The following is a 19,732-nucleotide window of genomic DNA, read 5'->3' as shown; positions in this document are numbered from 1 at the left end:
TGACATAATGAACATAAAACAATGACATAATGAACATGATACATTGTACAATAACATAATGAACATAAAACAATGACATAAAACAGTGACATAATGGACATAATACAATGACATAATGAACATAAAACAATGATGAACATAATACACTGACATAATGAGCATAAAACAATGACATAATGAACATAATACAATGACATAATGAACATAAAACAATGACATAATGAACATAATACAATGACATATTAAACATTAAACAATGACATAATGAACATAATTCAATGACATTATGAACATAAAACAATGCCATAATGAGCATAAAACAATGACATAATGAACATAAAACAATGACATAATGAACATAATACAATGACATAATGAACATAAAACAATGACATAATGAACATAATACAATGACATAATGAACATAAAACAATGACATAATGAACATAATACAATGACATAATGAACATAATACAATGACATAATGAACATAAAACAATGACATAATGAACATAATACAATGACATAATGAGCATAAAACAATGACATAATGAACATAATACAATGACATATTAAACAATGACATAATGAACATAATACAATGACATATTAAACATTATACAATGACATAATGAACATAATAAAATGACATAATGAACATAATAAAATGACATAATGAACATAATACAATGACATAATGAACATTATACAATGACATAATGAACATTATACAATGACATAATGAACATAAAACAATGACATAATGAACATTATACAATGACATAATGAACATAAAACAATGACATAATGAACATAATTCAATGACATAATGAACATAAAACAATGACATAATGAACATAATACAATGACATAATGAACATAAAACAATGACATAATGAACATAATACAATGACATAATGAACATAAAACAATGACATAATGAACATAATACAATGACATATTAAACATTAAACAATGACATAATGAACATAATTCAATGACATAATGAACATAATTCAATGACATAATGAATGCAAAACAATGACATAATGAACATAATACAATGACATAATGAACATAATACAATGACATAATGAACATAATACAATGACATATTAAACAATGACATAATGAACATAATACAATAACATATTAAACATTATACAATGACATAATGAACATAATAAAATGACATAATGAACATAATAAAATGACATAATGAACATAATACAATGACATAATGAACATTATACAATGACATAATGAATTTAATACAATGACATAATAAACACAAAACAATGACATAATGAGCATAATTCAATGACATAATGAACATAATACAATGACATAATGAACATAATAAAATGACATAATGAACATAATAAAATGACATAATGAACACAAAACAATGACATAATGAACATAATACAATGACATAATGAACATAATACAATGACATAATGAACATAATACAATGACATATTAAACAATGACATAATGAACATAATACAATGACATAATGAGCATTATACAATGACATAATGAACATTATACAATGACATAATGAACACAAAACAATGACATAATGAATTTAATACAATGACATAATAAACACAAAACAATGACATAATGAACATAATTCAATGAGATAATGAACATAATACAATGACATAATGAACATAATAAAAGGACATAATGAACATAATAAAATGACATAATGAACATAATACAATGACATAATGAACATTATACAATGACATAATGAACATAATACAATGCCATAATGAATATAATACAATGACATACTGAACATTAAACAATGACATAATGAACATAATTCAATGACATAATGAACATAAACAATGACATAATGAACATAATACAATGACATAATGAACATAAAAGAATGACATAATGAACATAAGTCAATGACATAATGAACATAATACAATGACATAATGAACATAATACAATGACATAATGAACATAATTCATTGACATAATGAACATAATTCATTGACATAATGAACATAATACAGAGACATAATGAACATAATACAATGACATAATGAACATAAAACAATGATGAACATAATGAACATAAAACAATGACATAATGAACATAAAACAATGATGAACATAATACACTGACATAATGAGCATAAAACAATTACATAATTAACATAATACAATGACATAATGATCATAATGCAATAACATAATGAAAATAATAGAAAATAATTGCATAATGAATATAATAGAATTGCATAATGAATATACTATAACTACATAATGAACATGATACAAAACAATTGCAAAATGAACATAATACAATTCTATCGTGAACATATTACAAAAGAAGTATATAATGAAAATAATAAATTACCTAATGAAACCTAGTACAATTAGATCATGAACATAATACAAAATAAGTATGTAATGAATATAACGAATTACATAATGAACATAATACAAAACAATTAGATAATGAACATAATATAATTACATAATGAATGCAATACAAAACAATTACCTAATGAACCTAATACAATTAGATCATGAACATAAACAAAATAAGTATATAATACAATTTCATAATGAACATAATACAATAACATAATGAACATAATATACAGTTGGATAATGAACAGGAATCATTATCAAATTGTAACATACACAAGATAATGCATTCACACATAAGATAATTATCAGTATGCATATATATTTGCTAGGTACAATCACAGGAGCTTGTAACGCTTAAAACGGGCATCAAGGTACATACTGTCCTTGACGGGGTCTTAACACTATATGAAAGGATGTGAAGACCCCGTCAAGACGGACAATTACAGTATATACCTTGATGCACGTTTTACAATGGCTCACCTGGCCTGACTTTGCATGTGTTTGTGATGCGTGGAGCAAGTTGTGATACACCATAAACAGATCCTTATAATGTGGGCGGCATAGTACAACGGACTGCACCTTTAACTACGATTACTGACGATTATGGAAATGGCTTTGTCGCTTTTATTCACAGATGGAGAAACATTGTCGTTGTGAAGTTCGGAGTTTTCCGTTGGAGTTCATGCCTTCAAGCTTGCGGGATCTTAAATGCTACACATGGAAACCGATTATTATACAGGTGTGCTGCTTTCTGTTTCCGTACTTTTACATGTCAGTGTTTTTTCGGGAGAAAATGTTATATTTAGTGAATAAATCCCAGAACATATATATTGTCCGTGTTTCTAAAGATTCATGCTGGAACTTGTCAGTGCATATACACTGTAGGACGGAGATAAACACGTGTTTTCAGTGTAGTGTTATGTTACCTGTAAACATACCGACGCTGAAATGAACGGGGAAGTGAACGTGCAGTGTATTTGTTTTCAGATGACAAAATGTAAGTGTTTGGTGTTATCAGGGATACTGAGTGAGTGAAGCGGTATGTTTGGAAGCAGTAATGATGTAATTAACATACAACAGGTTAGTTTTACGCCGCACTCAGTGATATTCCAGCTATATTGCGGCGGTCTGTAAATAATCGTGTCTGGACCAGACAATCCAGGGATCAACAGCATGAACATCGATCTGCGCAATTGAGAACCGATGACATTGTGTCAACCAAGCCAGCGAGCCTGACCACCCGATCCCGTTAGTCGCCTCTTACGACAAGCATGGGTTACTGAAGATTCATTCTAACCGGACCTTCACGGGTCCTATGTGTAATTAAAGTAATTGGCTGATGTAGTGGTTGCTTTATGTTTAGTTGTTTGTTTTGTAACACAACAATCAGCATACTACATGTTCATACTGCGGTCTGTAGCCAACGGACAGAAACAAAAAGGTGATTGATATTACGAGCAGCGTCACGGGGCACGTGATGCGATGGACTGCGTATAGTTTTACGCCGCTTTTAGCAATATTCCAGCAATATCACGACGGGGGACACTAGAAATGGGCTTCACACATAGTGCCCATGTGGGGAATCGAACCCGGGCCTTCGGCGTGACGAGCATAGTATACGCTTTTACAACTAGGCTACCCCATAGCCACGTGATGCGATGAAACCTGGAGTACAATGTCCGTTTAGTTGCCTGTTATGTCAATGAATGGTTGCAAAAATGTGGGTCCTGTTTTAACATGGATTCCAGAATGTTTGTGTGTTGACAAACGTCATACAAAGACTAGTTCAGCTTTAAAAAAGTACTTTTAGTATTCGTTCGTAGCTGTATTTGTAGTGCGTAGTGCTCATGCGTCATGGTATGTCAAGCTGTTCTGGAGGTCAACGACCTTGAATTCAAGGTCCTGAGTCTTGCCTACCAGTGTTACCATCTTACGGCTCCAGACTACCTTGTTGAGTTAGTCACCAAGCACAATCCTTCCAGAATGTTAAGATCGGCAGATAGACACCTTCTCACCATTCCCGCACAGAAACTCCGGGCATTCGGGTTTCACTCCTTCAGCTATGGTGCTCCACAGTTGTGGAATCAACTCCCGACTGAACTCAAAATGTCTCCCTCCATTGACTCATTTAAAAGTTCCCTGAAAACCCATCTTTTCAGAAAATATTACAATCTATAACTTAACTTTCCAAAACTTTCACCCTCGTTCTAGCATAACCTTTGCTTTGTAAATATTTGTAAATATGTAGAGCTGTGAACATGCCTTATGTGTGGAATTCAGCGCATTATAAATACACATATTATGTTTTACAGATTAAAAATTGTATGCAGCAGAGAGGGTTCGGGTGATCCTGGCACAGTCAGGCTGGTAAGGCTCATCATCAGCTCAGGGCCCTTGCCCCCTCTACACACAGCCCAGACAGCGAATGGGACTTCTCCCAGGAAACGCTGCCTAGTCGAACCCACCAAGAACTTTCCGGAGAATATGAAGGCTCCCCAACACTGCAGCCTTCTGCATTACCCAGAGTGTCAGAAGGGCTGTACTCCCGGTGGAGAACCCAGGCACTCTCCTGATCTGCGCCAAGAGATCAGGAGGTACCAAACCAAGGGCACCGAGAACAATGGGGAGCCTGACGACAGTGTACTTGGGATGCAAGCGAGACATTTCAAAGGCGAGGTCCGCATATTTATCATGCTTTTCCTTAATCTTGCCAATCACATTGGTGTCAAAAGGGACAGAAAATTCAATGATATAAATAAATTCATTGGCTTTATCAAAAAAGGACAAGATCAGGTTTGTTAGCTGGAATTCTTCTGAGGCTGTATATTGGCCTATTCCACAGAAGTTTGAAAGCATCATTTTCCATGACGCCCTGGACATGTTCAGGGTCGTACCATGGATGGACCTCGGGAGTCAAAGCCACAGGCATGTCGGAGACGGTAGTAAAAGCAACGAGCCATGCCATCATGTCGTTTAAGATATGCTGTTTGTGCCAAGGAAGGGCATCCACTGACAAGGTGTTGGACAGTCTCTGTAAATTCATTGCAAAGTCGACATTTCATGTTAATATTCTCTTTAAGAATCACATTTAGGCGATTACGAGTGGGAAGTGACTGGTCCTGAGCAGCAAAAAGGAAGCCCTCAGTTTCACATTTAAGACCAGCCGACTTCATCCAGGCGAAGGAGTCGGTGGGATGGCTATTCTGTTCCACACACTGCATGTACACACGATGCAATGGCTTCTCAGAAAGCTTCTCCACAAAAGACCGACTCTGGGCAGACTTGGTAAAGGACTTCACCTGGTTTACTCCCATCGCTGTACCGTCCAGCAGTACATCGCCATCAACAAAATCAACCTCAAATTTCAGATTCTGTCCAACAACCTTGGCACGCTTAAAATAGCTGTGGAATTCCTTGCTTTCATCATGAGTCTTCACATGCATCACCAGAGGATCATCCGATAAATAAATATGTGCAAAAGTACACAATAAAATTCTGTCATGAAGAGCCTCCACATTAATCAAACCCCGACCTCCAGAATTGATTGGCATGTATAAACGGTTAAGAGAGGAACGAGGGTGGTGGGCTCTGTTATCAGACATGATTCTTCTGGTCAGACGGTCAAGACTCTGGATGTCTTGTTTTGTCCAATCAACTACTCCAAAGGAATAGGAGAGGACTGGCACAGCAAAAGTATTGGTGGCTTTGACCTTGTTACGAGCATTTAGCTCTGAGCTCCAGATTTTCTTTAAACGAGATTTATACTACCGGCCCGAAGTTTTTCTTGAATCTGGGCATTCTGGAGCTTGTCTCGAACTTGCATTCCAAGATAGGTGTAGGCCTGATCTTCCACAAGATGCTCAATAACTCCTCCCCCTTGTAACCTGACCGATCCATCATTAGTTACCTTGCCACGTTTCAAATGAAGAGTATTACATTTGTCGAGTCCAAATGTCATGCCAATATCATTAGAAAAGGACTCGACAAGGAGAACCTGCTCTTTCAAATTGGAATCTCCTTTGGCAAGGAGTTCGATGTCATCCATGTAAAGGAGATGAGTAACAGGTGTTGGGGATCTGTGCTGAGGAGGTCCGGGATGGTAACCCTCCTCTTTATTGAGCAGAAAGCTCAAAGGATTTAGAGAAAGACAAAAAAGCAAAGGACTAAAGGAATCCCCCTGAAATATTCCCCTTCTGATTGGAATAGATTCCGAAGTCTGCACCTGCCCTTGCGAGTACATCTCAAGTTGAGTCGACCAGCAACTCATCAAAGACTTGAGTAAATCAAGTAGTCGCTCAGGGAGGTCAATACAATGAAGAGACTTCAGAATCCATTCGTGAGGGACAGAGTCGTATGCTTTTTTGTAGTCAATCCAGCACATGGAGAGGTTGCGGTGATAAGTTTTAGCCTTTTCCAAAATCATTTTCTGTACAAGAAGTTGATCCTTGCACCCCCAACATCCCTTTCTTGCTCCCTTCTGCTCTCTGTAAATGATATCATTGGAAGAGCAGTAAGATGACACGAGGTTTGTCAAACACCCTGTGAATATTTTTGTATTGTGTATTCAAACATGTGATAGGGCGGAAGTTTTTGGGATCAGTCAAGTCTCCTTTTTTGGGGAGAAGTATTGTGCGACCTTTGCAGAACCATGGAGGAACATCACCTGTGTCCACGAGAGTATTGAAACAGTGAAGTAATGGTGTTTGGACACAGGGAACAGTTTCCAATACCGGTTTCGAATGCCATCAGGCCCTGAGCTGTATTTGATTTGGACTTTTTTATAACACTTTTCAGGCAATCTGGTGAGATGTAACAGACAAACGCCCTAGTTACCTTCTCATGCATTGCATGGTCATAATCACGGACCCATGGTGCCTCAAGGTTACAGTTGCCGGGTACAGACCACAACTGTTTCCAGAACCTTTCATTGGCATCCATTGGAGGCCGTTTGTCATGTTCACCGTCACCTTTTGTTTTCAGTTGCCTGTAGAAGTGTTTTTCATTGGTTCTAAAAAGTTTATTTTGTTTGATGAATTTATTTTTCTTTTCCCATTTTTCTTTCTTTCAGTCCAAACCTTTATTTTGGCCTTAAGAGAATCGACAATTTGGAGAAGTACCTTTTCTTTTGTTGTCTTGTATTGTATTTTTAATTTTCTCCAAATTGTCTTTTGCCGTTTTGACATTGGACTCCCTGATGATCTTAACTTCAGGCACAGTTCTATCCAGGAAATGTATTTTCTAGTTTCCGTTAGTTTTACTTGAAACCGGTTTTTCTTTGGTGTATTGTTCTTAGTATTAGATGTTTTTTCTTTGGAAACTGTGTGAATTTCCTCCAAGGTTCGAGCGGCAGCATAGACACAACAATTAACTTCATGTAATGAACAGTCCGATGAAAGTTTCATAGAAATAATATCATTTAATAAATTGATTTCAGTTTTGGGAAAAGATTCATTTGTTTGTTTAATTGGCCTCCGATTTTCTAAAGGTATGCCAGATATTTCATCATAAATAGAATGAAACAAAATATAGACAGGGTTTCGGAAAGATCTGCAACTGAAGAAGAGGAAGAGTGAGGGTCTGAAATTTCAGGGCCAATTAGCTCTTTGTCGGAAGAGTTTCCATCAGCAAGAGGAAAGAGGTTGACACGGACGTCCATTAGAAGTTTCGGGTCTGCTGCCACTTGAGCATTCTGTTCATGCAAAGGTTTCTGACGGGCACCAGTTGTGGGTTGAACTGGCTCACGGGGCAAGAGATTTTTAAGCCGCCGGAATTGATCTCGAAGATTTTGCTCCGTCAGGTAAGCATACATGGGCATGGCATTGTCCCAATGCAGCTTAAGCGACTTGCCATTTATTCGTGGATTATCAGGCCATCCTGTCGCTTTCGCACACTCTAGGAGTGTGGATTTTAGATGGTTTGACCAAGATATTCTTGGTCGGGTTCTGTGCCTTCCCCTGGGGCAAGTCCCATCTCCAGTAAGGTTGGTTTGACTACCGGAGGAAGGCTGACTGGGCTGCGGAAGTGAAAGACTATACTCTTCTTGGCTGTTAGTAACCCAGTGAAAAACCAGCTTCGGGGGGTCAGCCCTAACTGGGTGATGTACGTTTGGTTCAGGGAATATAATTCCCCTATCTAGGCCCACCACGGAGAGGCGTACATCATCAGGCCCACACACATATTATTATTATTATTATTATTATTATTATTATTATTATGTTTTACAGATTAAAGATAGTATGCAGCAGAGAGGGTTCGGGTGATCCTGGCACAGTCAGGCTGGTAAGGCTCATCATCAGCTCAGGGCCCTTGCCCCCTCTACACGCAGCCCTGACAGCGAATGGGACTTCTCCCAGGAAACGCTGCCTAGTCGAACCCACCAAGAACTTTCCGGAGAATATGAAGGCTCCCCAACACTGCAGCCTTCTGCATTACCCAGAGTGTCAGAAGGGCTGTACTCCCGGTGGAGAACCCAGGCACTCTCCTGATCTGCGCCAAGAGATCAGGAGGTACCAAACCAAGGGCACCGAGAACAATGGGGAGCCTGACGACAGTGTACTTGGGATGCAAGCGAGACATTTCAAAGGCGAGGTCCGCATATTTATCATGCTTTTCCTTGATCTTGTCAATCACATTGGTGTCAAAAGGGACAGAAAATTCAATGATATAAATAAATTCATTGGCTTTATCAAAAAGGACAAGATCAGGTTTGTTGGCAGGAATTCTTCTGAGGCTGTATATGGGCCTATTCCAGAGAAGTTTGAAAGCATCATTTTCCATGACGCCCTGGACATGTTCAGGGTCGTACCATGGATGGACCTCGGAGTCAAAGCCACAGGCATGTCGGAGACGGTAGTAAAAGCAGCGAGCCATGCCATCATGTCGTTTAAGATATGCTGTTTGTGCCAAGGAAGGGCATCCACTGACAAGGTGTTGGACAGTCTCTGTGAATTCATTGCAAAGTCGACATTTCATATTGATATTTTCTTTAAGAATCACATTCAGGCGATTGCGAGTGGGAAGTGACTGGTCCTGAGCAGCAAAAAGGAAGCCCTCAGTTTCACATTTAAGACCAGCCGACTTCATCCAGGCGAAGGAGTCGGAGGGATTGCTATTCTGTTCCACACACTGCATGTACACACGATGCAATGGCTTCTCAGAAAGCTTCTCCACAAAGACCGACTCTGGGCAGACTTGGTGAAGGACTTTACCTGGTTTACTCCCATCGCTGTACCGTCCAGCAGTACATTGCCATCAGCAAAGTCAACCTCAAATTTCAGATTCTGTCCAACAACCTTGGCACGCTTAAAATAGCTGTGGAATTCCTTGCTTTCATCATGAGTCTTCACATGCATCACTAGAGGATCATCCGATAAATAAATATGTGCAAAAGTACACAATAAAATTCTGTCATGAAGAGCCTCCACATTAATCAAACCCCGACCTCCAGAATTGATTGGCATGTATAAACGATTAAGAGAGGAACGAGGGTGGTGGGCTCTGTTATCAGACATGATCCTTCTGGTCAGACGGTCAAGACTCTGGATGTCTTGTTTTGTCCAATCAACTACTCCAAAGGAATAGGAGAGGACTGGCACAGCAAAAGTATTCGTGGCTTTGACCTTGTTTCGAGCATTTAGCTCTGAGCTCCAGATTTTCTTTAAACGAGATTTGTACTCGGCCCGAAGTTTGTCTTGAATCTGGGCATTCTGGATCTTATCTCGAACTTGCATTCCAAGATAGGTGTAGGCCTGATCTTCCACAAGATGCTCAATAACTCCTCCCCCTTGTAACTTGACCGATCCATCATTAGTTACCTTGCCACGTTTCAAATGAAGAGTATTACATTTGTCGAGTCCAAATGTCATGCCAATATCATTCGAAAAGGACTCGACAAGGAGAACCTGCTCTTTCAAATTGGTATCTCCTTTGGCAAGGAGCTCGATATCATCCATGTAAAGGAGATGAGTAAGAGGTGTTGGGGATCTGTGCTGAGGAGGTCCGGGATGGTAACCCTCCTCTTTATTGAGCAGAAAGCTCAAAGGATTTAAAGACAAACAAAAGCAAAGGACTAAAGGAATCCCCTGAAATATTCCCTTCTGATTGGAATAGATTCCGAAGTCTGCACCTGCCCTTGCGAGTACATCTCAAGTTGAGTCGACCAGCAACTCATTAAAGACTTGAGTAAATCAAGTAATTAGTCGCTGAGGGAGGTCAATACAATGAAGAGACTTCAGAATCCATTCGTGAGGGACAGAGTCGTATGCCTTTTTGTAGTCAATCCAGCACATGGAGAGGTTCTGCGGTGATATGTTTTAGCCTCTTCCAAAATCATTTTCTGTACAAGAAGTTGATCCTTGCACCCCAACATCCCTTTCTTGCTCCCTTCTGCTCTCTGTAAATGATATCATTGGAAGAGCAGTAAGATGACACGAGGTTTGTCAAACACCCTGTGAATATTTTGTATTGTGTATTCAAACATGTGATAGGGCGGAAGTTTTGGGATCAGTCAAGTCTCCTTTCTTGGGGAGAAGTATTGTGCGACCTTTGCAGAACCATGGAGGAACATCTCCTGTGTCCACAAGAGAATTGAAACAGTGTAGTAATGGTGTTTGGACACAGGGGAACAGTTTCCAATACCGATTTCGAATGCCATCAGGCCCTGGAGCTGTATTTGATTTGGACTTTTTTATAACACTTTTCAGGCAATCTGGTGAGATGTAACAGACAAACGACCTAGTTAACTTCTCATGCATTGCATGGTCATAATAACGGACCCATGGTGCCTCAAGGTTACAGTTGCCGGGTACAGACCACAACTGTTTCCAGAACCTTTCATTGGCATCCATGGGAGGCCGTTTGTCATGTTCACCATCACCCTTTGCTTTCAGTTGCCTGTAGAAGTGCTTTTCATTGTTTCTAAACAGTTTATTTTGTTTGATGAATTTATTTTTCTTTTCCCATTTTTTCTTTCTTTCAGTCCAAACCTTTATTTTTGTCTTAAGGGAATCGACAATTTGGAGAAGTATCTTTTCTTTCGTTGTTTTATATTTCAGTTTTAATTTTCTCCAAATTGCCTTTTGTCTTTTGACATTGGACTGCCTGATGATCTTAACTTCAGGCACAGCTCTATCCAGGAAATGTATTTTCTAGTTTCCGTTAGTTTTACTTGAAACCGGTTTTCTTTGGTGTAGTCTTCTTAGTATTGGATGTGTTTTCTTTGGAAACTGTGTGAAGTTCCTCCAAGGTTCGAGCGGCAGCATAGACACAACAATTAACTTCATGTAATGAACAGTCCGATGAAAGTTTCATAGAAATAATATCATTTAATAAATTAATTTCATTTTTGGGAAAAGATTCATTTGTTTGTTTAATAGGCCTCCGATTTTCTAAAGGTATGCCAGATATTTCATCATAAATAGAATGAAACAAAATATACACAGGATTTTCAGAAAGATCTGCAACTGAAGAAGAGGAAGAGTGAGGGTCTGAAATTTCGGGGCCAATTGGCTCTATGCCGGAAGAGTTTCCATCAGCAAGAGGAAAGAGGTTGACATGGACGTCCATTAGAAGTTTTGGGTCTGCTGCCACTTGAGCATTCTGTTCATGCAAAGGTTCCTGACGGGCACCAGTTGTGGGTTGAACTGGTTCACGGGGCAAGAGATTTTTAAGCCGCCGGAATTGATCTCGGAGAAATGCTCCGTCAGGTAAGCATACATGGGCATGGCATTGTCCCAACGCAGCTTAAGCGACTTGCCATTGATACGTGGATTTTCAGGCCATCCTGTCGCTCTCGCACACTCAAGTAGTGTGGTTTTAAGGTGGTTTGACCAAGATATTCTTGGTCGGGTTCTGTGCCTTCCCCTGGGGCAAGTCCCATCTCCAGTATGGTTGGTTTCACTACCGGAGGAAGGCTGACTGGGCTGCGGAAGTGAATCTAAACTTTCCTTTTGGCTGTCTGTAACCCAGTGAAAAACCAGCTTCGGGGGGTCAGCCCTAACTGGGTGATGCACGTTTAGTTCAGGGAATATAGTTCCCCTATCTAGGCCCACCACGGAGAGGCGTACATCATCAGGCCCTTATTATTATTATTATTATTATTATGTTTTACAGATTAAAGATAGTATGCAGCAGAGAGGGTTCGGGTGATCCTGGCACAGTCAGGCTGGTAAGGCTCATCATCAGCTCAGGGCCCTTGCCCCCTCTACACGCAGCCCAGACAGCGAATGGGACTTCTCCCAGGAAACGCTGCCTAGTCGAACCCACCAAGAACTTTCCGGAGAATATGAAGGCTCCCCAACACTGCAGCCTTCTGCATTACCCAGAGTGTCAGAAGGGCTGTACTCCCGGTGGAGAACCCGGGCACTCTCCTGATCTGCGCCAAGAGATCAGGAGGTACCAAACCAAGGGCACCGAGAACAATGGGGAGCCTGACGACAGTGTACTTGGGATGCAAGCGAGACATTTCAAAGGCGAGGTCCGCATATTTATCATGCTTTTCCTTAATCTTGCCAATCACATTGGTGTCAAAAGGGACAGAAAATTCAATGACATAAATAAATTCATTGGCTTTATCAAAAAGGACAAGATCAGGTTTGTTGGCAGGAATTCTTCTGAGGCTGTATATGGGCCTATTCCAGAGAAGTTTGAAAGCATCATTTTCCATGACGCCCTGGACATGTTCTAGGTCGTACCATGGATGGACCTCGGAGTCAAAGCCACAGGCATGTCGGAGACGGTAGTAAAAGCAACGAGCCATGCCATCATGTCGTTTAAGATATGCTGTTTGTGCCAAGGAAGGGCATCCACTGACAAGGTGTTGGACAGTCTCTGTGAATTCATTGCAAAGTCGACATTTCATATTGATATTTTCTTTAAGAATCACATTCAGGCGATTGCGAGTGGGAAGTGACTGGTCCTGAGCAGCAAAAAGGAAGCCCTCAGTTTCACATTTAAGACCAGCCGACTTCATCCAGGCGAAGGAGTCGGTGGGATTGCTATTCTGTTCCACACACTGCATGAACACACGGTGCAATGGCTTCTCAGAAAGCTTCTCCACAAAAGACCGACTCTGGGCAGACTTGGTGAAGAACTTCACCTGGTTTACTCCCATCGCTGTACCGTCCAGCAGTACATTGCCATCAACAAAATCAACCTCAAATCTCAGATTCTGTCCAACAACCTTGGCACGTTTAAAATAGCTGTGGAATTCCTTGCTTTCATCATGAGTCTTCACATGCATCACTAGAGGATCATCCGATAAATAGATATTATTATTATTATTATTATTATTATTATTATTATTATTATTATTATTATTATTATTATTATTATTATACGATAACATGCATTATGTACTCGCTGGTTTTCCAGGTGACGGTTACTTCAGGTAGTATTAGGCTAACATATCTAAGATAACGGAGGCACGCCAAATCCGGACGACGTTTTGGTTGGTTGGTTGGTTTGCTGTTTAACGCCGCACTCAGCAATATTCCAGCTATATGATGGCGATCTATAATCGAGTCTTGACCTGACAATCCAGTGATCAACAGCATGAGCATCGATCTACGCAATACGTATTTGCGGACTGTCAATAGTTCAGATGGGGTTTATTTCTTTGTTTTTGAAAATTTTGTTTCGATTAATTTGACGAAGTTCTTTTTCATACCGGAATCTACTGAACCGTAGAGGGGACATTGAATGAGAAAATAAATATCAGTAGTAAGTCGTGGCCACGAGATAATAAGTCGACATCACGAGATAATAAGTCGACATCACGAGATAATAAGTCGTGGTCACGAGATATTAGATCGAGGCCACGAGATAATAAGTCGAGGGCACGGGATAATAAGGCGTGGCCACGAGATAGTTAAGGCGAGAGGATGAGAGAATAAGGCGGGGTAATGAGATAATACGATGTGGACATGAGATATTTTAACATATCAATAGTAAGTCGTGGCCACGGGATGATAAGTCGTAGGCACCCGATAATAAGGCGTGGCCACGGCATCATTTTAGTTGATAATAATAAGAAATGTACGGAACCGTAGAAGGGATATCGAATGAGAAAATAAATATTATTAGTAAGGCGTGGCCACCAAATGGTTTTAGAGAACTAAAGTTCTACAAGTCCAACACAATTTTGGGGTGAAAAACCTAAAGTTTTATTGAACCGCACGTTAAAATAGTCGGGTTGTCAGGTTTTTAGCATCGCGAGTGTCACCCCTTGTGTATTTTATGTAATGAGTGTAGCGGTAGAATTTTCTGAAAAAATCAATCATTTCTACGCCGATTTCGTTCTATGTGTTAATCATAACATATGAATACAATATACGATTGCAAAAGTCTAGATTATTATTTTATATATTATTGTCCAAACGGTGATTTGAACCCCTGCTGTTTTCTAATACTGATAATAGAATTTAAAATAGGTGTTGCATTATGTAGTAAAGTACTCAATGTAGGCAACTCTTGTAGGCTTAAGAATGAACCTTACTACACCCTGGTGTAGCAGACGAATTTGTTGACATGACAGATTTGACAGCAGAAGAGAAAACAAAGCTGGTTCTGGATGATTTTGACTAATGCAAAAAAGTTAGCTGATAGACATGACATTCTTCTGTCTACAGTATACAGAACTTTGAAGAATATTCAGTCAGAAGTTGGGATTGAGCACAAGACAAGGGCGGGGAGGCCGGCGACTTGGTCAGATTGTGAGTAAGGGGAAACTGAAAAGCGTTGAGAATATCAGAAATGAGATGATTAATGGAGGAAGTCCTCAAATGTGTAATAAAACCCTTAGACAAGAATTACAAAGACAAAACTGGATGAAAAAGCGTGGAATTCCCTCCCCATTGATGAAAGGTGCAGAAAAAGAAATACGATTAAACTAGTGTACTTGCAGTAGGGCTCACTAAAATCAAGATTGGGATAATGTTGTCTTTTCTGAGGAAGGGCTGTCTGGCTTTTTCCGAACTGTGTGAAAATTTCGACAAAAGATACCGTGAAACCTATCTACCAACGCCCAAAATATAGCCCGAAATTTCACATCTGGGGTGGGATATCATCACGTGGAATGACGCTGTTGTGTATTTTCACTGGAAATGTGACGAAGGAACGATATGGTGACATCTTAAATAATCACATCCTTCCAACGGCCCGAACACCGTATGAAGATATTTACCGAGACAACTTTCTCAATAATTTCTGGTAATACTATATATGTACCGAAATATCACTTTGCAGTGTTACAAAATGCCACATGTAACGATAACTGGTCCGTTAAATTGAAGCCATTTTCCCCCTCCATTCCCAACATAGCCTCAATCAAACGTGTTTAGTCTCTGATCGGTCCGAGCAGTCAAAAACAACCTAAACCTCACACATGTATCTTGAATTGTGTTTAAATCCATAGTTTAGTATCACATCTACCTAAATATCATTGTGTAGTGTTTCAAAGCGTAGTATTTGAAGCAAACAATGTTAGTTTGGATGCCGACGAGAAAATCAATTTTCTCAAATTCTGAACATACGATGCGAATACATGCATCAATACACCAATTTTATATGACCCCATATGTCACGTAAACATGTTTATATCATTGCATTTGTGTCGAGAATAATGAGCTGTTAAAACTCTCAATCAGCTCGTCGAAAAGAACTGCCTAACTCAAAATAAATTAAGGACATCCTTTCAATATCATTAAAAACCGAAGAAATATTTGGCACCTTCAAACTGTCGCTTGCCAAGACTGAACAAAGGAAAGGCAGTGTCGTCACAAAGAAGAAATACTTATCGGCGATTTATCGATTGGTTTATTTACTGATGCTATAATTATGTGAAGCTGGTACATGTATGAAACGTAAATGTCGTGATGGCACTGTAAATTCCCAGCGTTTGATTTGGTGAATAGAGCAAAATAATGGTCTGTATTAAATGAGAAGGGCATGTCTCCTATAATGTGGAACTGTGTCCGATCCATTTATGACTGTGTCAAATCTTGTGTTAAATCAAATAATATGTTTTCCGAAATGTTCCAGTGTAATATCGGAGTGCGTCAAGGGTGTGTTTTAGGCCCCTTTCTATTTTCTATATTTATATATGTTTTGGCTGGTGAAATTGAGTCTTCTTGTTATCCTGGGTCCTGTTTCACAAAGCTCTCGTAAGCCTAAGATCTCGTAACTTTTCTCGTAGTATTCGTACTTCCTATACTGTAGCTTTGACTTACTATAGTCGTAGCGCTACGAGAGCTTTGTGAAACGGGGCCCTGGTATACAGATGCATCCAGTGAGTGAGTGAGTGAGTTTAGTTTTACGCCGCACTCAGCAATATTCCAGCTATATGGCGGCGGTCTGTAAATAATCGAGTCTGGACCAGACAATCCAGTGATCAACAGCATGAGCATCGATCTGCGTAATTGGGAACCGATGACATGTGTCAACCAAGTCAGCGAAACTGACCACCCGATCCCGTTAGTCGCCTCTTACGACAAGATAGTCGCCTTTTAATGGCAAGCGCATGGGTTGCTGAAGACCTATTCTACCCCGGATCTTCACGGGTCAGATGCATCCAGAACTAACACAAGTATTTCTACTGCTGTAAGACGCAGTACTCCTCTCCCATACTATCTATGGCCTACAAAAGCCTATTAATTTTTTGGAAAAGTATTGTATTGAGTATGATTTTTCCGTTAATTTAGATAAATCCAAACTTGTTGTCTTTAGAAAGGGAGGTAAGCTTTCTAAATATGAAAAGTGGTTTTTGAGTGGTATGAGAATAGATTGTGTCCCATGGTATAAATATTTGGGTGTTCTTTTTTCTCTCAAAGTGTGTCGTGGTATAAACATTTTGATAATTCCATTCTACAATCTAAAAAGGCCCTCTATAGTATTATTTCGCGGTGACATCGTTTCAGGATATTTGATTCAAAAGTGTTGCCAATTCTACTCTACAGGGCTGAAGTCTGGGGGTTGGATTGTGATATTAGTTCACCAATCGAGAAATTTCAAACTTTGGCTTGTAAATATTTACTTAGTGTTAAAATATCTACCCCTAATCACATCATTCTGGGTGAGTGTGGCAGATATCCTGTCTATGTGTATGCTTACAAACGTTGTATTAAATATTGGTATAAATTGTTGAATATGCCAGTATCTCGTCTGCCCAGAAAGTGTTATAACTTATTATTGTTAGATGCTAGCCATGGTAAAACAAATTGGGTATCAAAACCTAAGTTATTACTTTACAATATGGGATTTGGATATGTATGGGAAAGACAGTACATTAGAAGCTTAAGTTCCTTCCTGTCTGAATTTATTATCAGGGCTCAACATATAAGGGTTATATGTTTAAGTCAAAAGGGACATATATCAAATTCAAATAAGAACATACAAACTAATACATATTTTATATGTTTTATTATATTTGTATCACTATGTAGTAATAATAGTAATAATATATAGTGTGATCATCATACATTCAGGTGTTTCATACATCTTTAATGTTCACTACGGGCGGTGGGGTAGCCTAATGGTTAAAGCGTTGGCTCGTCACGCCGAAGACCCGGGTTCAAATCCCTACATGGGCACAATGTGTGAAGCCCATTTCTGGTGTCCCCCGCCGTGATGTTGCTGGAATATTGCTAAAAGCGGCGTAAAACCAAACTCAGTCAGTCAGTCAGTAATGTTCACTACAGACATCATCACTCGACTGTAAAGTCTCCAATTGTAAAATTACCTGACTGAGATTCGGGCTCAGAGCAGACATGGCAGAGAAAGTGAAATTCCTTCCCGCTCTCGCAAAGACGGAGGTATTCCTCTCTGGTCATGACAGACAGACAGACAAAATAGTTTATTTATGTGTCAGGTGAATGTACATGTCAAAAATGGCAACGCTAAAATGACATAGAAAAATACAGACACCAGATGGCCAATGAGACACACTAGACAATATGTGCATAAAATGTATAAAATATAAGATTAAAACATTAAGAAGTATCACACATATGAAAGACTTAAGGAAAAAGTTTGTGTCACAGCTACGATGGGTCTATCTCTCACAACGGTCACACTCCGGGACATGTTGGTTCTTCCTAACTGTCTTGTCACAATTAAGCGACACACTTTATGTTCGTCTTATATACCATTCTGACTCAAGAGACCAATCACAATTAATTAAAACGTCAATCTCGGCTAGATTACTGACCAGTGTAATTGTCACCAGTGTTAAAACGTCTTGTAATCATTAAATAAACAGTTGCATGGTTGACTATACTTATAAAATAAACACTTAACCACTCTGGGATGAAAATACACAATGCCATTTTAGTGGTCAAATGTAACAAATGTTATATTTGGGATTACACTTTCTTAGTAAAGAACTGAAGATTCTAGTACTTTTGGGGGGTTGAGTCCCATTCGGGATTGTTTTTATTCATAGCTTTCGGGGGGGTTGGTTGATGATGAATTTTATGGAGAAGCATGAACAATTTGAATGACCCCCCCTCCCCCCTAAAATTTATGTACAAAGTAAGTGACACCCCTGCATGTCATGTACGATATCAATAAAAAAAAAAACACCAATATTTTTAAGCATATTTTTACATGTCTATGTACAAAATTGAAGACCCCCACCTCCCCAGAACAAAATGGGTGACCCCTTAAATTCATCATCACCCCCACCCCCACCCCACCCCAGCCATAAATTATGAACGGTCCCTTAATTAGAACTACTAGCTGCAACAACATGTAATGAATTTCTTCTGATCTTACTATTTTCTAAATGTTTGGCCGTTTTGTCTTAAATCTATGGCCTTTTAAATTATTTTTTCCCCTTTTGATCTGTTCCCCGTGTTGACTGCAACATTGGTGAAAGCAAATACCATAAAATTTGAATTGGCAGAACAGAGAACATATATTTATTATATGGTCTCCGGGCAGACTTAGTCCAGCATATAACTAGACGACTTTGCACTATACCAACGTGTGCTCGACGTCGATGTAGGCCATGGCTGGAATACGAGTTTATTCATATGAACTACGGGCAGACTTAGTTGGCAAACACGTTTTGTAATAACTTGCTAGAATGCCATGAGCAAACATCAATTGAAAACTACAATCTAAAAATGTCTATGACCCTATCTAGAAATTTGTGAATCGACGTTAGTAACAGTAAAGATAACTTTGGTCCTCATTCGCGAACGCCACTGTTGATTCACGTGACTGATCACATGATCCGTATGTTTGTAGATGGCGCTCATGTCCAATGGTGGCACTGTGCGATCTGAATATCTGTGCTAAACGGACTCAACAGTCGTTTCTGGGCAGCATAATA

The 19,732-nt window shown here is 39.2% G+C and overlaps 1 protein-coding gene across 1 annotated transcript in view; it reads left to right on the top strand.

Annotated features, from left to right (window-relative positions):
• The window catches only part of LOC124254585, a 28,520-nt gene extending 8,822 nt beyond the window's left edge, over positions 1 to 19,698 (top strand). The window contains exons 4-5 of the mRNA XM_046688417.1: positions 3,038 to 3,142; positions 19,648 to 19,698. Coding sequence (XP_046544373.1) covers positions 3,038 to 3,142; positions 19,648 to 19,698 — 156 coding nt within the window. The remainder of the gene's footprint in view (positions 1 to 3,037; positions 3,143 to 19,647) is intronic.
• Positions 19,699 to 19,732: the final 34 nt, after the last annotated feature.

Source organism: Haliotis rubra, unplaced genomic scaffold (assembly GCF_003918875.1).
Source record: "Haliotis rubra isolate DU_JTF1 unplaced genomic scaffold, ASM391887v1 Scf577, whole genome shotgun sequence".
Lineage (NCBI taxonomy): Eukaryota > Metazoa > Mollusca > Gastropoda > Lepetellida > Haliotidae > Haliotis > Haliotis rubra.
Note: the sequence above shows the minus strand (reverse complement) of the source record. Positions and strands in the feature narration are given on the sequence as shown.